The 23,204-nt window shown below is 40.5% G+C and overlaps 1 protein-coding gene across 2 annotated transcripts in view; it reads left to right on the forward strand.

Annotated features, from left to right (window-relative positions):
* FRMPD4 (FERM and PDZ domain containing 4) overlaps positions 1-23,204 on the forward strand; it is a 316,970-nt gene that overhangs the window by 198,092 nt on the left and 95,674 nt on the right. For both annotated transcript variants that reach the window (XM_075095499.1, XM_075095494.1), the window contains exon 2: positions 3,318-3,434. In XM_075095499.1, coding sequence (XP_074951600.1) covers positions 3,318-3,434 — 117 coding nt within the window. The remainder of the gene's footprint in view (positions 1-3,317; positions 3,435-23,204) is intronic.

The following is a 23,204-nucleotide window of genomic DNA, read 5'->3' on the forward strand; positions in this document are numbered from 1 at the left end:
GCCACCTAAGAGCTGTGCTGTGACAGGCACTCCAGCAGCAGGTCTGATTGACATGAGCAAGCAGTGGCAGTGCTGGATAGCAAGCAGTGATTTAACAGCGGTGCCAGTGCTTCTCTGCAGGCAGGCTTGCTGAGGTAGAAGGCATGTTTTCTTTATCTTCCTGGTCTTTGGAAGTGTGCACGTCCTCCAGAAACCTAGGCGGTCTTGGTGTGCTCCTTCTTCGCCTGTGAGAGAAGGATGTGGCAAATGGTGATCAGTGAGCTGAGGGATTAATCCCTGATCATCTGGAGAGAGGTAGGATTTGGACGGGGATCTCCCATGGCCTGATGATCTTCCTCACCACTGAGGTATCTTCTTGACTTAAAGCCTGCGGAGACAGCTTTGTCCTTCCTGCAGATGAAATGCCTGACCTGCTTACGGTTTCCTCCAGACACTTTTTAATATTCCTTCTGGCATTTTTCTCATCTTTGCCACCTTTTGCCCCCTGTAGTGGCCATTGAACAGAATCCTTGCACACAAATGGAAAGAATATTCAACAAGTGGATGGAGGAGTATGAAAAGAAATAATTAATTTTATTCTCTCATGTTTTCAGACTGTATAGGCAGCTGGGAATCACCAGTGCTACTCACCCTTGAGTGTAGAAACCGTGTTTTGTTATTTCATTAGTGTTCGTTATTGAATTTTACAATGACTATAGGAAATACTCTGTGAATATTTGTTTTTCGCATGTCTGGAGCCACCTTGTTGAATTTGCACACATCTAATATAGGTTTATACAGTGTATCAAGTGCTAATTTCTGTCCCACTGGTTATAAGGAAGTCTGAAGGACTAGGTCAGATATAGACATATCTATAGTTAAGTAGGACAGTTATTACCCATCATATATGATAGGTTCTGACACCATTAATGTTTAAGGGCTCAAAGAAAGCTTTCAGGGGAATTAAATTTACCTTAAAACCCACTAATGTTATAATCTGTACAAAGATTAGCCCTTAGTTTGAATGTAGAGAGGAATAGTAGTGATCATCATCACTGTCCTGTGCTCCTATGAATTATCTGATAATAGAAGTTTAATGTGCTTTACATGGGAATTTGCATGTCACTGTACCCATTTTAGAGATGGAGAAACTATAGCACAGAGGTTGTGAAACATATTTCATTAAAGTGAAAAGTGTTAAACGCATGGGTATCTCTTTATAGTCCAGATAAAAAAGGTTACTTTCTACTTTATTTAGTTAACTGCAGTGTTTAGGATCCCAAATACTCTGAACTGTAATTTGAAGCCTATAGATGTAGTTAAGCTGTCATTCTTAGATTGTAGGATGGCTCCCATCTAAAAGAAGGGGACAAACCTTTCTCCCTCTGTCAAGTATATGGAGAAACAGGAATGCTTAAGCTCAACTTTACATGAAACTGCATGAGTGAGTGTTGAAAGTATTTGTTTTCTCTCTTAGATGCCTATTTTTTAATTCATTCCGGTGATCAGGAATGGGTTGTTCACATTTATCTGGGGTAATGTAGCGTATCTGACATTTATGTATTTCATTAGCCATGAGTAACTATATAATTTTAGTAAGATTTCTAGCATGTTCAAATATTAGACTTAAGACCCGTCTCATGGCAAGTACCAGTGTTTGAATATGCTAACAGAAATGTTTTTCTACTCCTTGAAGATACAGTACTTAATGTAATTGGTAAATCAGATGATATCTAGCACTCCATTGTAATGCTCTACTTTACATGTAAATTATATTTTGAGGCACCATATAATTTCTTAGTAGTGATTAATCCTTGAAATACAGGGGGAGGGGAAAGTAGCTAGTTTGTTTTTAATGATGCATTCTCCCTTTGGGAAAGATTAACTATCTACAACTTTGTTGAGTTTAGCAATTTGCAGTGAATTGTTGAGTTGTCCATGGAGACCAATTCTGTTTCTTCAGAAGTGCGTTCGCCAGGTTACATTGTGCTCTTTTTCTTCAAAGGAAATAAGTTGTTATACCTCTGCCTAAGGCAAGAGATAGTAAGTTCCTTGCTAGCATTTGAACTTAAATAAACCTAGCAAGTAAAACTAAGCTGTAATATGTCTGATGGGTGGAGGAAAGGCAAAGAGGGAGAAGGCAACTCATTCAAAACGTGCTCTCATTTTACGTGGTTTTGGTTTGTGTGTCTACATTTCAGATTGTGTTTGGTGTTGTGTGCTGATTCAACTTTGCCTGTCTGTGATGCCTTCTGAGACGGTCTTTAGCATCTTTGGTTGCCCTGCCTCCTTTTTCAGATTATTCATAAATACTAACAATTTGATTAATTTTGCCGAAAGACCTATTTGTTGCCTTTTCTACCTCTAAGTCCCATAGCAGAAAGTAGGAATGTGTGGTAATATCTAGCTTAATTCCTGCAAGTGAGGGGTAAAACATCAGTTGAAAAGTTGGGGTTTCGTGTGGAGACTATGGAGGATTCTTGCTGGCTGAATCTTTTTTGTGTATGGAGTCAGTAGATGACACCTCACAAAATGTTTCGGATCTGGTGGGGAAATACTGACACTTGGGAGTGCTGCTGCATCTCTCTTAGTTAGGTGAGCTGTGTAAGCTACTCCTTTATTTAAGATGGTATGACTTGGCCCTGGCTCGGGAGTGGGAATGCTAGCACAGAGGGCTCGAGCAGTAACAGTGTGTGTGCTCAGGGATACTGCAGCCTTTTAGAAGTTATTTGGAGGAAGAGCTTAGTGGATAACTGTCAAGTACAACAACATCTGCATATTGAATCAGTTTAGCATCCGTATACAGAAGCATTACAGTCTTTTTTCGTTCCACCATATGAAACAAAAAAAGGTTTGCTAGCAATGAGAGTGAGTGTTGATGTTCCTTCTCATGCCGCGTAGTGCACCGTGCGTGTGATGTGCAGCCATGTGGTGGGGTGTTTGGTTCGTTGGGTTTTTTTGGCTAAAACTGTACTGAGAACTGGCATTTGACCAGGGGTTAATGATGAATGAAAATGCTCTCAGTCCCTTGTACTGAAAACTATTGAAAATTAGTATTGTGGTTGTGGGACTGATTCATCTGCCAAAGGCTTGGGCTCAAAAATCATTAGAAGTGACAACGTATCTTTCCACTCACTGGGAAAGTATTACAAATGTAAGTAGGCCTGCTAACCTGTTTTCATTTGCCTGGGTTTTGGCTGCAAATTTCATGACTTTGAAAATATTCAGCTGCCAAGTGAATGTGAAATAGTAAACTGGGAGAAAAAATACAACAGACAAATGACCTTTTTTTTTCCCCCCCCCTCCTTTCTCTTTCTCCCTCCGCTCCAAAATTGCAGCCACAGGAACAAGTCTTCAGGCTGGCCTCACCCTTCGGGGACCTGGAGTTTGAACCAGGGGACACCTTATGGATGGGAGATGACGGCAAACAGAGATGGAAGAGACTACTTCATCAAGTAAGTGGGCAGTGTGAGCTGTGCAGTCAGCAGCACAACGCTACAGCCCTGCTCTTAACCGTATCTCCTTGGAGTACGGAGTCCTGCTTCAGCCCTGCACAGTTAATGTTCAACTGTTTTGATTTATTGCACAGAGATAGCTCTGACTGTACTTTACTGCACTTTGTTTTGGTACTTGGTGATTTCATTTATCCAAGAAAGCGCTGATAATATAAGGGCCTGTAATTCATTGAGGAATTACAACAAATGTCGTTAACAAAAAAGTAAAAACGCCATGTTTAAAGAATGAGGCAAAAGGTCAGTTCTGACTGGGACTAACAATTCTCCTCCATCTCTGCCGTGATAACTCTTTCAGTTTCTCTAATATATTCATTGTATTGGTAATGAGAAAGTGTGTATTTTGATCTTGTATAACTAATATCCTAATTCTTAGATTTCCTGTAGTCCTTTAGCTCTCCATTTAAAGGTTTGCAAAATAAGTGTCAATGTGGGTGATGTGATTGTAAACAAAATTGGCTTTTCTTTTCCCAGCGAAAAGTGTGCATAACTTTTCTTTAAAATCACTTCAGTGGCTTGGATAAAATACAGTTGGGTGTTCTAGCAAATGTACTCTTACACAGCTTTGGAACTTTTTCACTAAGATGGGGTGAAGGTGGTGAGTTGGCAGAACCATTGCTTGATTTTGCAGCATTAGTTGCTTTAGCTTACATTCCATTCTAAGGCTAGCATTTTGATTCTGCTCATTGGAAGAGTTGGTATTTTTTTAATTAGTATTTAATTTTGTTTATTAGTCTGATTAGAAAGTTGTAGATGCTTTAAGAATTTTTACATGGGAATTACAATTCTTTCTTTTAACACAGAGTAAAAGGATCAGACTTATTTTACATTGATCATTAAAACCCCTTCATTCACTCAGGATCCTTCATCTGCAAAACCAGAGGCGTACGGCAGAAGAATGAGGATCCTCATTACTCTGCTTTCTCTTCCTCCCCGTTTGCCCAGGCTGTGTGCCTTGGCTTCCTAGGAGGCATTTGCTTTTGGAGCCAAAGCAAGATTTGTAAGAGTGTGGTCGTGTCCTGCAGGCTTTCAAGATTTAGAGCGATTTCAGACCTGTCCAAATTGGAGCAAGTTGTCTGGGTTAATGAGGGCTCAAAAGCTGACTTTGAAATGTCGTTTTCTTCCTTGAACAAGTATTTGTCATGCTTTGCATGTCTGTGAGACACCGGGTACAGCACTGGACAACGTGAAGCTGAGTGCTAGGCACAATATAACTGTATTAGCATAGGTTTTCTGCCTGAACTAGTTAGGCTGGTCAAGAAGTATAGGTGAGCCTCCAAAGTACTGTGCAGCTGTGTCTCTGCTGCTTCTCTTTCTCTAGTTAGCAAAGGGACTTGCACACCCTGGGTGTCCACTTTTTCTGCAGACTGTGAGTACATTGTCCTCTGCGTGACTGGGATTCACTGGAACAATTAATATCCTGCTTCTGAGGACGGGCACCACATTTGATTCCTCCTCTGTTCTCACTGGTCACATAATGGGATGCTGCACTTGTTGTGTAGCTATAAACAGCTGCGGCTTGCAGAATGCAGTGCATTTGTACTCATTAATTTTGCAATTTGGGAACGTTTTCTAACTCTCAGTAGCTAATGATTATTTTGTTTATTTTTTTTGGATTGCCTTTTAGTACCTCAAAGTGCCATATCCCTCCCTTAAATGCAGAAAACTGCATCTATGAACAAAAATCCATAACAGGCAGTGCCAAATTATGCCTTAAGTAACGTTAGGCTTGTGGTGGTGTGTTTTGGTTTTATCCTGTGCTCTTACAAGGTGCTTGCTCTCCATTCTGTTCGAGGGCCTGGTCTTTCTTCCATTTTTCTCTCCACGTGGATAGCAGACTACGTGGGAAAAAAATAAACTGCTTTAGTTAGTGGAGGGATGAAGATCCCCGAGGACCTGGGCTGCAGAAGCCTTTGATACTTTGTGCCAGACTTTCATACCCACTGATATCTCTGAGCAGGCTTAGGTGCAAGTTGAACAGTGCTGTGTACGCACACCTTGCATGAGTTAGAGTACATATGCTTGTATCAAATATTTTAGAGCAACAGCATTGGCTGTAACACATACACCAGCCATGTCTCCAGAGTAGTAATGCATCTTACGTGAAATGACAGTTCCCTGGGATGCATTAAAAGCCAGTAACTTCAGAAGGTGAACGAAACCAGGAAACCATTTGGAACCCTGTGCTGCTGTACCGAATCACCAGCTATCCGCTGTTGCTAATGAACATCAGCCCCGGTAGCTACTACGGTGTGACTGCGTGATTATATGACATGTATCTTCATTTTAGAAGAATGACCGAAGACTGAATGCACCTAGTGACTTTGCCAGCAATTGCTCTCTGGAGGTATGTAGTACCTGCCCCTACAGTGCCTGTCATTTGTCCAAAGAGGAGCCTTCTCTGGCTTTCAAAATGACTGCTTTTGCAATTACTACCTGAAACTACATAAATGAAAACACTATTTAATTTTCTTTCCTTCATTTTTCACCCCTGGATTTTAGGAATGGAAGTGTGAGATGGTTGTTGACAGTTACGTCAAGAAAGGCAGGAGAGAGATCATTGAGATAGCATTTCATATTGTCTCCAAGGCTTTTTATAGCCTTTATCTTGAACAAAATGCATCACACTGAAAGAGAAAAAGCAGTTCTATTCTTTGCTTGGTTTTGATTAAAGATGTATAAAACAGGTATTATCACAATGAAATGTGCGCATGAGTTCTGTACAAGCAAATAACATAATTCATAGCAACATTAACTGCTTTTTAGTTAAATAGTTTACTTAGTGCCATACATACATATCCATTCAACTGCAAGCAGACCCATTGTAATTTTGAAATTGTGGGAGGAATAGAGAATTCAGGAGAATCTTCTAGTGAAATGAAAAGTAATTATATAGTGTTGGTGCAAATGCTTTAAGGCGTGAATGGGAAGAGATGTTTATTCTTTCTGCTGAAGCAAATTTGGTTTCTTTTCAAATCTCTGAAAGCCCCTATGGCCTGAGCTAATCAGGGGCAGCTTCCACTGCCAGGCAGCACTATTGTAAAAGTGCGAGAAGAGCCTTTTATCAAAATGTTTTGCGATGTCGCGATCAATTCATTATCTCTTCTGTACAGATGGCACAACCGAGGTCATTTTGCAAACCTCTAAAATACTTTTTCTTAAGTTTAGGCTGTGGTAAATTAAAGTTTCAGAACTTCACCCATTCCCTTTTAACTTGCCACTTTTACTTGAAATAACCTTATGAGATAAGTAATACATTTCAGTATGGGAGGATGGCAATCATCTAGTATTCTTCCAACATGTTTCTGTACTGCACAAGCTGTATTAAGCTGGACCTTTATTATGAAATAGTTAACAGGGTGTATTTAACCATCTTAAAGGCCTATTTTCTTCACATTTAATATATATACTGTGTAGTATATGATTATGAGAAATTTCTGTAACGACAATTTGAATGCAACCATGACATTTGTTAAAATTGTGTTTGGTGTGAGCGTAGGGCTGCAGGGAGGTAGCATGCAAAGCAGGAAGGTTTTGGCTTGTTTTGTCCACAAAGGGTTTAGCCTCGTGGCAATCTTGGCTTGCCTGAGTTGCCACTGCTGTGATCTTACTGAGCTTTGGACCTGTACAGTTTTGCCCTTTCCTTTGTGTCAGTCTTGCTGCTTGTCAGACCTGGAGGGGAGTTAATAGAGGTAAATAAACTGGCAAAAGCTAATAAAAAATCAGTCATACAGAGAAAGCCATTAATTTTATGTCAGTTTAGCTCCCTGGCCCAGTCCTCCCCATGGTCCGGTAGAGTTGTGGAATAGTTTAGTACGGAAGAAACCTCTGGAAGTCAGCTGGTCCAACCTCCTGTGTAGAGCATGGCCAATGCCAGGTGAAGAGCAGCATTGCTGACACACTGAAGTATCTGACTGATATGGGAACAGGGTTGCAACAGGCTTGTGTTGGCTTAAGCTGCCCTACAGCTGCACTCTAAGGTGCAAGTTGAAGTAACATTTGCTGCCGTGAAAAGTCATACCCTTTTGTTTTCCATTCCAATTTAATTCCTAAGGTATTAGGTACTGTGGATCTGGCTTCTATCATTCAAATAAAGACCAGAGACTGTGAAATAAGATTAACTGAAAGAAAGTATAGCCCTTCTGATGTCGACTTAAAGCAACAGTGGTCCCAGTAAGGTGTAGTCAGTTATTACACTCTTAAAATAATTTTTTAAATGGGTCTGTTAGGTCAGCTTATTGCCGTATCCTATTTGCAAGATATGCTATTAGTCATGTTTACTTTAACCCTTGCTGTTGCCTCAGAGGGAATGGCAAGCTCTGACCGTTACCAGTTTGGTTTGCTCCCTGTGTCACTCCAAGGACCCTGACCATCTGTATACTTCATGCATATTAGCTTACTTCTGTGCTCCATTCTGGAACAAACTGAGCAAACAGCTGGGACCCCAGGCAAGAAATAAAAGGAAGCACACCCAGCGATCAAAGCCTGAAGCACTACAGCTTGGCTTGAAACCACAGGTCAGTCCCTGGAGCGCACAGCAAAGCTTGGAGAGACCTACTTGTCGGAAATCTTTCCGAGTGTTATTACGTTAGTATGACGTGGTTGCTACACTGGTTGAAACATGTCACAGCACATTTTGATATCTTGAGTGCCTGCTGTTGTTTTTCACTGGTGCTTTTGTATTTGGTAACACTAAATTCACCCAGGCTTCTTCCAGGTGTATCTGGCAAACTTAATTCTTTTTTCCTCTAAGGTATGTTAGCCTGCACATATCAGCTCCATGATTTTTGGCTTGTGAAATCATTACATTTTTTGCTTGGTTTAGTAGCTATGCTATTCCTGACATATGAACTTCTTGGATGTCACCTTTTGACCCACACATGTTGATGTTTGTGTAGCTAGTATCGCAACATCCTAAATTCTCAAAGCGTACACAGTGTGATATTTCTTTACAATACAGCAATGCCATGATAGTCTTCTCTACTCAAATACTTACCTAAATTTTTATTAGTAGTCTTCATCTTATTCTTGCAGTGCTTAGAAGAGGGAACTCATTCATGTTTTCTGAAAAGTGAAGTTCTTCCATGCGTGTTGCATGCATCCTGTCTGGCCCGCACGGTCCTTGTTGTACACCCAGTTCTCATAGCTAGCCAGCCGTGTGGAATGACAGAACACAATCATTGATGATATTAACTGCATATCAATCAAGCATCCTGCTTATTAAGGGCCGCTAATTTATACCAGATGCAAAACTGAGCCTCACAGCCTGCTAGTCAGTTTACTTCAAAAATAAGCACAGAAGAGGATCAGACCATTTGGGTTTTTCTTCTTCCTAATTTATTTTTATTTTTATTTCTCTTGGTATGTCTAGCCCTACCCCAACCTTCTTGTCCATATGTTCTGCAGGTTGTGTACATGCCTGTTGGTAGTTTAGTCCTTTCTCAGAACATTTCTCTGGGGTTTGCTCTGTTGGAAGGTTCTGAAAACAATCAAAGGATATAAAATATAGTGAAAGCCTTGATTGTTGTTATAGCGTTGTTCATCTTCCTGGGTTTTGAAAAGGCTGCTGTTATTTGTACCTTAAGATTACCTTAGTACATAAGGCTGTAATGAAAGTTTGAAGCCACAGGAGCCACCTTCTGCCCTGTAGGTATGAGGTTATATAGCACTTTACTGGATGCATTACATCCCTTCCTCTCTAAGTACAGAAACAACGCTGACTCGATTCACTGGAGGATTTATGTGGCATTCGCAAAAATATGAGCAACACCACTGCTGCTGCTCCATCGTCCCTCAGCCAGCGTGAGATCACTTGTGCTTATGCAGTGTGTGGCAAAGAGGATTCATTCCCTTCTCTTTCCGATTCAGGTTAGGTATGTGAATGGATGCCTCAAGACAAAGACGGACTGTGGTGTGCCTCTTTGGGCATCTCCGCTCCCAGGTGAGATGCCGAGGGAACAGGCAGTGGTACCACACTCTCTGGCCCACTTATTCCCACATCCCTAAAAGGGACATCCAATGAGATTGAATGGCAGGCAGTTTAACAGTGATAAAAATAGTATAACCTATATAATTAGCAAATATAACTCTCAGCTACAGGTTACAGTAAAGCCTAAAATGCTTCGTAGGATTCAAATGTATATTTGCAATGTACATTTGTAATGAGACTTCCACAATAAAATTACATAGGATGAAAAAAAAAATTAGAGCAGATATAAAATCTTACATTTCAGACAAGCAGGTGAGTCAGCTGCTGACTGCCTAGGGCTAGGACGAAACTTCCTGTATTAATCAGGTTATTCTATAATTACAAGGTTTCTTGCACCTTCCTCTGGAGCGGGTACTGAGTGCTGTCAGAGAAAGAATACTGGACCGAGGCGGACAACAGGTCTGATTGGTATGGTGATTCTTGGTTTTTTTTCTTTTTCATTTCTTTTTTTTTTTAATTCCCTTGTCACTAATACCGACTGTTGATATGAGTAGTGTGCTATTAGAGAAAGAGTGCTACTATGCTCCTTTCAGGCTGCATACAAATTTGCTTTCTGTTGCTAAGGGTTTGACCTGCTCAAGGACAGGATCGTATTGTGGAAGGGGGATTGGGGCTAGAAGAGACAAGCAGCAGCAGGGATGCACAAACACAAGTGACTGTTTAAAGCAAAGCTGAATAATTGAAAGGAGAAGAAGGAAAATTTTATAGCAACTTGTTTGTGTCCGTGGTCTGCCTAGAGACAACTCAGGCATATGGTGAAAAAGAAAGTATTGCTAAATCAGCTCAGCCTTCTGAAAAGAGAATATGATTTAAAAATTGTTCTTCCTTCACAGAGAACTGTTGCTCTAGCTATAAATATGTCAGGCATAAATACGACAGTCAAAATGATGTTAATATTGACCGGGATAAATCATTGTTATAATGGAGGGAATAATAGCAATGAGATGCTGGTTTGTGGGGGTATTTTAACCGGAGCATGGAAAAATGGAGAGCTCATTGCATTGTAAGGCAGCTGTACCTAAGCTAGTTGGCGTGCAGTAACTCAGGAGCTAGCCACGCAGCGCGGCTCCTTCCCTTGCCCTTTCCAACCTTTCTAAGTCCTCTCTGGACAAATGTGCAATCACCACTTGCTGAACCAAGAGGATTTCTCACACTGGAAAGGTGAGGGGAATTATACAGGAAGCTATGAATGTGGGTGAGACTACTCAGAAGAGAAGAAGTTTATGCTCGGTCATGAGCCTTGGGTTGCCTGGATGTAACTGTACCTAAGTGGAGTACAGGGAATCATGTACTTTGGGCCTCTGCTACAGCGAAGTCAGCGTTTCTGATCTAGTCCCCAGTCTTTTCTCCAAAGACAAACTGGATGGGGTCGCCATAAAATTCAGAGAATTATTGCATCCTGAAAATGGTTATTCTTGTGTGTTTAAAGGTGGATTAGGAAGCAGAATAAAACTTCTGGAGCAGAACCTGTATAGAAAAAAAAATCAAGGTATTGGAACCCAGGGTCACAGTGTACAGGGGTGAGAAGATGAAATCCTCACTACTCTTGGAGTTCACATGATTCTGGTTAGCTGTTTCATGTGGCATCTCATCTGTGCATTACAGCATGTAAATGCATCTGTAGAAGCATTGCTTTGGTACACAAAGCCACCCTTTCCAGGAGCGTAAACCAAATTAATTCTTGTAAACAGTCTGTGTGAGACTGATAGCCTGTTGGAGTCTGCTTTTTCAAACATCTCTCTTGTAAAACAGAGTGCGGTCCCTACAGAATCAGGATAAAAAGCGTCAAGTTCTGGTTCTGCAGAGCCATGCAGGTGGTTGGGAGAGTGGTAGCGGTTTGTAAGAAGCTGTGTCTTTTCTTGGGTCACATGCTGGTATCCCCAGTGATGCAAGCACAGAGGCTCTGCATATGAAATTGATAGTCCTTAAAAATAAAGAGGAAACAGTGCCTGAAACACCAAAAAAAGTAGAGTGCTCCTGCAGGCTGTACACTGGGGCCTTAGTGGCCACAAGCCTGAAAAAATAAATAAGGCAAAGCTGTCTGATACTCAGTGATGGAACTGGGACCTTTCACAGCAAAGGCTAGGTGAAAATTTCCCCCAGAGCTTCAGCTACAGCATTAAGAAAAAAAATGTGCTGGAGCCGAGTTATAGAGCAGAAAAAAGGAGTGAGAATTAGCACAGTATATTGCTGCTGTTTAAACAGCACAGTTGAAGTACACCAGTTCATCATAGTGTATGTACAGAATTTAAAACAAGCTGTCTAATATGTTATGCCATGCCAGGAAATACCATATTGATGGTGCCTTTCCAGCAGTCATTCATATACAGAAGAACTGCATGCTGAGGTACATGAAAGCCAACACTGAAGAAGCGGTATTTATCCTTTTGGCTTCATTTCTGTCATATTAAAATATTTACAGATTTCTATGAAGAAAATCAAGTATAAACCTACTGTAAAAGGTTCTTACCTGGATTGTTATTGTAGCACAGCAAGGTAATTTGTTTTAGAAAGACAAGATGATATTACCAGCAAAAGCTTACTGAATTTTAATTCTCATTTAGGTTTTAATTGCCCTTCTTACAATGAAATACTGCTTAATTATACTCAAAATGCTCAGCTCCCAAATATAATGCTAAAAATCCTGATATTATATATGTTGTCATATCCGTATAAAATGAAGGTGAAGAAATACTTTAACTGAACTCAAATTAATCTAGTCACTGACACAATATGACTCACTGCAATATTTTGAAAGTCATTTATCTAATGTTCGCTAGGATCCTGTGCCATTCCACAGAAAAACTTCAATTTAAAATAAACCAATCAAACTATGTGGCTGTGCAATTAGATATCACCATGGTAACAGGGATTAAGCACACAAGGTAAAGACCTGCTGACAGTGCAGAGATTATTTCAAGTTTCTTACTCTTCCAGCAGTAGTCAAATAAATTTACATTTTCTGTATTGAACACTGGGAGACGTAAAATGAAAGAGATTGAGGCACTTGTGTGGCATATTGGGACTTCAGAGAATATTTTCCTGACAGGGGAAGTAATTAGCTGGAATTACAAATCGGAACTCAGCAGACAGATACGAATAAGTATTTGCTCATGGGATTTATTTAGCGTCTCATAATTAAAACCTGGAGAGGCATATTATTTAGGATACAAATAGCATGGAAAAATTTTGCCATAGTTTAAGAAATTGAACAGAATAATAACACCATTTTGCTTTTAATTTTTAAATGCGCTTAGGTTCACTTAAAATGGTTATTTGCAGCTCTGGTATGAAGTAACATTTCTAACATGTACTATACATATAAAGTTATAGTGCAGATAGGTGTACTGATACTCAGTGAAGACATAGGATGATGCTTTAATCAATCCTAACATATTTCTGCTTGTCTCTGGCTCTGTTCCTAGTTTTTTTTTGTGTGTGTGTGTATTTATGGAAAAGGCTGGAGATTAAAATCTGCTGGCATGTGGAGTTTTCAGCTTTTAGTGGTGTGGTTTAGGGTTGGTTTGTTTTTCTTTTTTCAGATTGGCTTTTGAGTTGGTTGTAAGAGAGCTATTCTGATCACAGTGGTGTGATGTCTTACTGCTGCATAAAGCTGAACTATCTGGTCTAAATTGAGCGTCTTAATCCCTACTTTTGGTTTATCAGCAAGTGTTCAGTGTAATCAGGGGATGCTGTAGTAATGGGCTCTTCTGTCCAACAAATGCCTGCCGAGGGTTTTGGGCTGTGCTGATTTTTCAGCAAACGATCTGCAGCCGTTTATCCTGGTTTAGGCAGATGTAGACTCTGTAGTGCTTCTGCTTTCTGAATATTTGGTCGATATTTCAAGCTTACAAGGTGGTGAGATTGAGGTGTATGCTTCCCACCAGTGCATGCTGGTCTGAGGTTGGTCTTGGGATCATGCTGTTCTCATTCTTTGTGGTAGGATGGACTTTCCACCCTTGCAGAGCAGATCTGCTGCTCAGATAGTGTTTTAAGAGACCTGGTGGGAGATGGACCCACAACTGCACCTTTTCGGTGGGAATCAGAACTTGGCAAACCTGTCAGAGTGCATTTTGGTATCTGGTTTTGGTTATGGGAGTCTATACTGTCTTTGATGTCTTTGGTTCCCTATTCATTTCAGGCATAAGCTTAGGTCTCTGTGTGTAAACAGACAGGGTTTTTTTAGCTCTGCTCTTATGAAAAGTCGGTACTTCAATTTTACTAGTTGCCTGACATCCAGTTTTGTAGGCTTTAAGTTTAAATGTTTTTCCTTGCACGTTGAGATGCAATTTGGTTTTTTAGCATCTTGGGATGAAAAGCCTTTGTTAAAAATTCATGATAAATACTGCAGTTATATCCAAAAATCATTGCATCTGGCAAGTTCCTAAAGGAGGAGATGAATACTGAGCACATTTTGTAGGAATGAGTGTAGAAAGTATCTGTTTATGGTGGCAGCCTTTCATCATACAAAAATGCAGAAGCCCTGGTGAAGTTAGCTCCTGACATAAGCATGCAGCAAATGTAGGAGGAAGTAGTAGTGAAATATTGATGAAATGTTAAGGTTAAATCAGAAACTCAGAGATATATATGGGAGAAGTTTCTTAAGAAATGGCTTATGAGATAGAGGAGACATTTTCTTAGGAGTGAGTGCTCTATTAGATAGTGCTGTCCCTGGGCTTGATCCGTTGGGAACAACAGAGTTTTACCTGGAGTCTAAAGAGGTACTTCGTGTTCCTCTTCCTGCTTATAATCCCTTTTGTACAGCATTTTCTTTTTGCTGCTGTTTTTATTGTTTTTGTTTAATCCAGTTAGTGCCTTGAGCTGGACAGCAGAGACTTGGCAAAAAGCCATACTGATAAAAGACGTTTTGTTTTGGGCTATGAGGGGCTGATTCTGGCAGCTCATAGTAATGACATTTAGAGATTTTGTTGCATGATTCTTGTTGCCAGCGTCTTATTAGAATGCAGTTCCACCATTTTAACAGCTTACTAGGGAATGATGAGCTAATGGTCTACCTTTGTAAAGGAAACCATAAAAAGATTAGCTCAATGTCAGTGTTTCAAGCTGAAAATTTGCAACTTTCTGGTCAGGAATCTTTTTAGTTAAAACATACATATAAAAAAATAAGGGTTTCCATGCTTTCAGATATAGGCTGGGATTGTGGCTAGGTCTTGGAAAGGACTTGGTTCCCCAGAGTGTCACACCATGACTAGCGAGAAGTTTCCAAAAGGCTTTGAACGATGCCTGGTCAGAAGAATCCAAACATCAGTATCCTCAAACTCTGTTTAAAATCAGTCCTGTAGTTTCCCAACTACATTCCCAACTAGAATTAATTAAAGCAAGTGCAAGCTAATGGGCAGATCATAGCACCAGCTGCTTTCGTGGTGTGAGCCTTCAGGAATACAGTTCCTGAAGGAGGAACCCTATCACCTGAACATAATGTGTAATAGCTGCACAGCTGCTTTTTCAGCCTTGCCTCTGTGACTTGCATAGGCAATTGAGCCCTGTGCCGAAAGCCTGGGTGCCGTTAGGAAGAGTGACAGGACAAGGTGTTCTGTAGGGCTGCTCAGAGCAGGAAGCTTGGTTGTGTTGGTTTGTTCCTTTTCCAGAAGCTGCTGCTTTGGCAAGCTGTACTCCAGGTCAACTGGCATTTCCCTGAGATCCATAGAATGAAAGGGTGTAGCAACTCCACAGACTCAGGATCTGGCAGCCTAAAACAAGTTAGCCAGGTAGCGCTTAGCTTACTGTTACTGTCATTTGATTTTGTGCTCAGATGTAAAGAATTGACCAGCTGAACCTCCAGTCAAGTTTGCTCAAAAAATAATGGATTTGATGGGGTTTGTGGTTTTTTTTTTTTCCCTTTGGGTTTGTGCTACAGGAGTACTTGAAGTCTGCCACATAAAATGGGGATCCTCATGTGCTTGGTAGTTATATTGTAATTAGCAGATGCTAGAAAGACATTGATTTTATTCTCATTTTTGATTGCAATGCTGAAGTATTAAGTGAATTTTTCAAGGAGGGATTTACTGCCACCCTCTCCTCCCCAAATCTGTGTCAAAATTTAAGAATTACGTGCAGATTTGTTTTTTAACTACCATTTGGTGACAAATGAAAAAGCTAAGCAATCCACATGTTGCCAGGCTAAGTGTTGTGCTGCATTTGAAAGTCATAATGATGTTTTCATGTAAATATTAATGATAGAAAAGTGATTTTCTGTAGAGGCTTTGGCTGGATTTACATAGAATACAGCACAAATGCTTGTGCTAGATGGAAGTGAAGCCAATAGGCTTTCCCTACTGAGCTTTTAAGTTACTTGGACTGCCTGCCATTATCAGGCTATCATAAAGCTCAGCACGGACTATCTGAGAGGTTATTTGGCTTCTCTAGCGTGCTTTACAACTCAGGCTGATCTCTCTGCTGCAACAGCTAAGCTGCTACTAGCATCTGACTTTGCTACTTTAAAATTGCTTGGTATATCTGTGCAAGACAGCAGGTACAGGTGGTCTAATGGCTGCATTATAGACACGCTACCACTTTCAATAAATCTGAAAATTCTTGGTTTTACTGGAGAACTAAATGTGGATGTCTGTGAGACTAAGGGGGATTCTCAGGGAAGAAACTCAGAAGGAGGGGAGAGAGAGGCAGAGAAAGCTAGGAGTGATTCATTCCTTGTGAAAGTACCAGCTTCAAAATTTAGCACAATTGCAGAGCTGTGTGTGAATATGAGAGCGAGCGAGAAACACACACATATATACACAAATACATATATCTCCTCCATTTGTACAATGATTCTTGCTGATAATAAGAACTGTAAAAAGTGTGTTAGGTTTTTAAAGAAGACATTTTTAATCATCTGGGTTTATATATTCTAGATATAAAGTCTCAGTTCTTAGTGATGTGCATGCACCTGACCACTGCAGGAAGAGAGGCATAAATTAGCTGAATAACCACATCAATAAAGATAGCGCAAAAAATCAACAAAGGTGCAAGGAAAGGTTGAAAGGACTGACCAACAGAGAAAGCTTATTGCACAGAAGAAACTAAAGGGCTGAAGTGAGATTTCCACAAATTCAGCCCAAGTTGCTTCTTTAAAAAACACTGTTAAAATACCTTGCAAGTGGCTTTTTATCATGGAATCATAGAATCATTGAGGTTGGAAAAAACTTCTAGGATCATCCAGTCCAACCATCAACCCAACATCACCATGCCTCCTACCCATATAAAGAATAAGCAAATAAGCAAAAGAGGAATGGGGGATTCTGTGTAGAGAACATATATGAATAAAGTAAAATTCAAAGATGCGATTGAGGATTAATATAAAAATCTTCCCCATTATCTAGAAGTATGTGTTCAAAATGAGTGAGGAGAGGAATCTTGATTTATTAGCTGAATCACTGAGAGACATCCAAGTATTGTCATTGAGTATGTCAATGGCAAATGCCATTGTGGAGATAGGGAAGTATTAACAACTGTGGCTAGGCATGTTTCAGAGGGAGCATTCAAACTGTAACAAATGTAGAAAATGCTGTTCGGATGATTAGGGAAGGGGGAAAAAATCATTACATGAGGGGGAGACTAGAAGGCATAGATTTGTCTGATACACCAAAACTAAGATCAAGAGGGAATAAACACCAGGAAGAAATGAGAACTGTTTAAATCCAAAAATAATTTGTGGCAAAGAACTAAAGGGACTGGGAGTCTGTGTTTAGATTGCAAGGGAGAAGACCCTTAAACATTAGAGCAATGGAGTTAATTCCCAAGCTTTCAGTTATAGCACTGGATTGAATAATTCAAAATGGGTTTATGCTGATCATTGGTAAATATTTTAAGGAGGTTATATGATAGAGATTATATGATACAGTTTAGATTACCAAGGGGTTGGAGATGATGGCAAACCAGATGCCTTCCACTCCTATTTTCCTGTGAGTCAAGTGGCACTTTGCTTGTTTCTTTAGCATCTAGACAGTGAAATCTGAGCAACACATTTGCGAACCAGACTTTAATCGACTGCATGCCCTTGGAACCTTTTGCAGATATTAAAGAAACACATTTAATTATCTCTTGTTAGTCAGATTACTCAAGGCAATTTAGACCACATAAGAAGTAGAATAAAGATCAGTGTTTTTAGTAAGCGTATGGGTAATAGAAGTACTTAAATGGAATGATATTTAGGGAGATGATACGATTTGACCAGGCTTTTAGATAACTGTATAAATGTTCTTTTCTAAATGCTGTCACAGAATGATGAATTATAACTCTATTTAAAAATGCTTTTATTTAAAGATAGGGGAGGAAATATTTTTCCTTAAATGTTTATATATGGTATCAACAAGATGTTTTTCTTTTTCTGGAAAACAGACATTATCATGAATCTTATTAAAGTGAAAAATACTGAAATGGACTGCAAATATAAAAACAAGTTCAATGAATCCGCAGTATTTCTTGTTGGCAGTTTTGAGTTTTATACTGTTGTCTGATAATAACCAGGCTGAGTTATTAATTTCATCAGGATATGTTGGCTGTCCTCTTCTGCCCACCTATACAAAAAAGTAATCGCTAGTAGCTGATACCGTTTTTTCTGAAGCGCCATTTAGGGAATCCAGTTGCTCGCGTGAACTTCTCCATAACTATGTTAAATATATTAAATTATGTAAGGGCTGTGACATTTTTGAGTGAGTAGACTTTTAGTGCCAATAATATAAATGGTAGTGTGTTGGAAATGTGCTGGTTTGACAGCTCTTCATAGATTCAAAAACCAACAATTTGAATTCATTTGGCATGTATATGGCACAAGTTGCCAAAGCCTCTGTAGTTCAGGCATACTGTGTGGTAATGAAGTTCTTTCATCTAACCCTACAAATTACCTTCACAGAGGTGGTTGGTTTTGGTGGTTTTGTTTGTTTGATTTAAAGACTGACTTTTATTTTCAGTGTTCAGTATCAATAGCATACTTTCCTTGGCAGTTACAGACAACAATTTCCTTGAACAGGCCCATCAACAACTTGGGGTGTTCCAGTGCAGGCCCTACAGTACCTGCCACAGCTACCCAAGGACGAGCTGCACTTAGAGCATGTTTCAAGGAAGTATAGATGCAAAGTAATGTCTAACAAGTGATGGCATTGGGAGAAGACAACAGGCTATGTTTAGTCAGCATGTTCTGGTGTATGTTTTACATGCTACACCAGACCTCCTTTCTAACTGGGCCAATGTCTTTGTTCCCTCCTTATCCTAATGGATAGAATACCAATGCTCTTTGTGAGTTCTCATCCTTTTCATTCTTATCCCGTATATTTTATGTGTTATTGTTTCAATTAAAGTAGTACAACTGAAATAATGCTAGTCAAATGTAGAAGATGCTTTAAGGGAGGACAAGTCAGTGGCCCTCTAGGCCAAAGGGGATTCCTCCCATCCCAGTCTGATAGCACCAGGCTGCTGCAGTTCCCCATCCCCAGGTCCAGCTCACAGTGAGGCTGAGCATGCAGTCCCCGTGCATGCACATGTGCTCTGTACAGACACCGCCAACCACCACACTCATGCATACAGGCAACTAGTGCCTTTATGGGCACCACATGAACACAAACAAAACACACATAAACATGACCAGTACAAACGACCTGATCCTGTTCTTATGCATCAGCAAATCAGGGTGCTTTCTGTGGGGCCAGGCATACACATGCCCACACAACCTCCCTGTGTAGGTGCAGAAATGGGTCTCTGCAGTAGCTGGATGCACACCTATGGTCTTCCCCACAGCAGACTCTTGTCTGCAGAGGCCCCGGTCTCTGCAATGTCACACCCCTGATTACTTTTCCCCATTGGTTCCACTTGTTTGACATCCGTACCTAAATTTGGTCTTCGTGACACCGTCACCTAGATACCACCAGCCTTGCCTAGTACGACCAAAACAGTCCCCTCGGCGCTCTTGGCAGGGCTCCCCTCCGATGTGGTCAGCTTTCATGTGGCTCCCCCTCACCTGCCTGTGAAACCCAGCCTTCCCTCACATTGCTCACTCTGACTTTTGGCACTTCTTACTCTGCTCTGTGTTACAGCCAGCTGTTTCTCTTGGCATGCCCAGTAGTTTTCACAGTCGATTAGCTGAACCTCAATCTCCCTGCCCATTAAAAAAAGAAAATAAAAATGATCCATCATGGAAAGTGAAGTTACTGTGTTCACTGTGTTGTCCCAGGAGAGGTCAGTTCCAAATTCTGTCAATAACCATCAGATTCTGGGAAAAGAAGGTGGCACAATATGTCATAAGTTAGAAGAAAGGTTTTGGTCTCCTTTTTTCAGTCATGTTTGGATTCTAATTTTGTATTATAACTATTGTATCTGAATCCTTTCTAACAGTACTTCAGGAACTCTAATATTTTTGTTTATATGCGCTTTCTCTCCAGTAAATGAGGATTGCTATCTAAGCCAGATAATGTAGATTTTTGAAAACATATACTGCTCTATGCATGTTACAAAATCTCAGAAAAACTGACATGAAATTACCAGGGTCTGCTTGGTCTCATTCTGATTACAAGGGCTGCTGAATACCTCTCATCTGCAGACCCTTTTTAGCTATTTGTAACTTTACCATGCTTTCCTTGACCAAGCTGAAATTTTTTGTTGCCCTTGCTTTTCTGAGGCTCAATTGGTATTTTGAAAAACATCATCCCTTTCCTGGAAAAACGGATGTTGTTTTGCCAAAGGTCGTTACAAAGCTTGGTTCGTAGTCTTTGAGGCAGATGTTTGAAAGGTGACCCGCACATCACCTTTCAGCCAGGAATGTAATTTCTGATGTTGCTGTGAAGTTCTCCCATGTTAAGAGCCTTCTGAAAATTTTAGGAGTTGCCATGCTGAGTAGAATGTGGAAGCTGAAACCTGCAAAGGAGCATCCACATAGCGTGTCCAAAAATTGCATGGCTAAAAAGTACACCATTAATGACTGCTAGGTGTCAGAATGGAGAGCTGACGAGGAAGCTAGGCAAGTGTAGGGACATTACGGCTTGAGGGGGACCTGGTATGAATGGCAGCACTTGGATTACCTGAGTACAAGACAGTCATTAGGAAACAGGAGTGGAGGAGGATTAGGTGGAGAAGAATTGATCTGACAAGGAGTTGGGATGTGGAAAGATGGAGCACAGAGGAACTAACGAATGACATCTGTAATTTTTTTGTAACAGTGCCATTGACCCATGATCCGGTTATGACCTGTAGCAATCCTTGCTATGGTTCTGCAGAATTTCTTTCCTTAAATGTTGGTCTGGATGCTGTCTGATTTTGTTATAAATCCTCTGCATATAAATTCTCTGTATTTATGTCTGTCAAATGGATAGGGGCATTAGGTCTGCAACATGAATGTTAATATTTTATCTTGTCAAATGCCCAAAACACAGAGTCATGTGTTATAAGCAGCTATATAGTCCACATTGTTAAAACATTACAAGAGTTCAGGAGTGGCATGAGATGAGTTAAATATTGGTATTCTGGTAATTGAATAAAAATTTGTCTTAAAAAATATTATTTAGTTGTCCTGAAATGTGACTGCTAGTAGTTAGTTCTAAAGTATTCACTTAATGCTGTGTTGCTACCTTTCACAAAGGTGTTACTAATATTTCCATTATGTATGTCACTGCCACTGGCAATATGAGGCCATGAGATGAATACAGTACAGCTCTCCTGCACAGACTACATTTGTGTTTTATGTTATTATAGACCTTTAATTGTAATTGTATAAAAATGTTTGTTGAATTTAGACATCAGTCGTCATCATAGCAAATAAAGAGCCAGATTCTCTCCCATAAGTCAGCTTAGGTTTATTAATGTCAGCAGAGTCCCACTGATGTACACCAACAGAGATGACACAAAAGCACTTATTTTTACTGCCTCTCCCATGAGTCTTGCTATTGCAGTGTTTCACAGCTCCTCGCATAACAGTTGATTTCCCCCCCCTCACAATTTTTCCTCTCTTTGCTTTCATTGTTTTGTCAGCCACTTGAGGTTGAAAATATCCTTCCCTAGTTTAAGCGTAGAAGAGGGTTTGGTACTGTGATGTTTTTCTATAGCTATCACTGAGGCATTTTAATTTTTACTTTTTAATCAGAGATAATAGTCAAAGTGTGTTTTGGGCTTTTGTGAATGTAAGCTGGCTGCCTGTAGCCTTTCTGGCTTCCTTCTGCAATCAGCCCCACTTAAATGTTTATGGCTGTGAATGGATGTCCTTTCAGCCCCATAGTAGAACCCAAACTGCAAATAATTGAGCACCTATTTGCTTAATTAGGCCTGCTGAGTTCATTATGGTGACCTTGATGCACTTCTCTTAGCTAAGTGTGTTATGGGGTCATTTTGCTGGATCAGGATCTCAGTTGTGACTCATAAAGAAATAAGACCTTGTCAAAAAACAGGGATCTGCCTACACTGCAGTCACGGTAGTAGTTGCTCTGAATCCCATGGTCAGCGTATCCCAGTCAGCCTTAAATGAGCTGGCTTGGGTACCAGTACTAATCTTGCTATGGCAGCACCAAGTTTAGGCTGATGTGAAGCTGGGCAGGTTAAACCTGTGCTGTGCTGTACTCTGCAATGCAGCAGCCGGGCTTCCCACAGCACCTGAGTGCGCTGGCTGGAAACCGTATAGGTTTCAGGTTTCTCACAGCTCACTACTCAGGTCTCCATTTTTATAGATACTTGTCCTTAAGGATGGGCTCAAATTTTTAGCCTGACCTATCTTCTGATGGAAATACTCTCTCTAGGGATGTAGTGGTCTTTTCTACATGGGAGAGTCTCGTGTATTTTGTTGCAGTTAACAGGCTCCCTGAGAACTTGAAGCTATATTCTGTGAATAATTGTTTTTTCAGCTTGGTTGCTATTTTGGATCAAATAAAATATAACGTGTGTTACTGTTTCTTCTCTTCCTGGCTGTTCCCTGACTGGAACAAAAAGTACTCCAAAATTCACTTTCTCCTGCACAAAATAGCCCGATCAGGGCTAAATTCACAAAACTGCCTGAAGATGGGAAACTGCATTTGTTTTTTGAAAGCGATTCATGACTTTATGTTGGCCAGTTTTGTCCTTTGCCTGGTGAGGTAAGCCCACGATTCCTGTATCCCGTGCAAGGTCACCCAGCACTTGGCATTCCTGGTCACGATGACACTGTTTCATGTTGCATAAACATGAATGAAATGCTCACTGAAGCAGAGGTGGGACCAAGTATGACACTTGTCAGATGAGTCATTTGGCCTTGCTTCAGCTTGCGTGTGGGTAATGTTTTGATGAAACTTAACTCATGGGCTTTGCAATGCAGCCTTATGCTAAGCATGTAACAGTCAGTCTTCCTCTGGTACTGCAGGAGCTTGCTTGGTGCCCAGACCCTGGGAAGCTGAGGAAAAAGCTGGGTTTTTTCTTGTCCCTGAGACTCCTTCCCCTGGGCAGGAGTGAGTCCAGTCTGAGTCCCAGATACTTTTCCTCCTCTGATGATTTTGAGTTTTTAGCTCTTCTCCTGCCAATCCCCAGGACAACACATTAGCAAGATTGAAATCTCTACCAAAAGCCACAGCAGTTAAAGTGGGACTGGCTCATTGCTTTCCAGGACTTTGGTTTTATGGCGAAACTGAGGGATTGCATCTCAGTTGTCCTCTCTCTTTTTGTACTCTCCTATGGGGAACATTAGGAGGCAGAGAGCAGCTGTGTCACTTTTTATGGATACTGATAAATTAAGAAAAATCAGTGCTATGCACGTGTAG

Source organism: Phalacrocorax aristotelis, chromosome 1, assembly GCF_949628215.1.
Source record: "Phalacrocorax aristotelis chromosome 1, bGulAri2.1, whole genome shotgun sequence".
Lineage (NCBI taxonomy): Eukaryota > Metazoa > Chordata > Aves > Suliformes > Phalacrocoracidae > Phalacrocorax > Phalacrocorax aristotelis.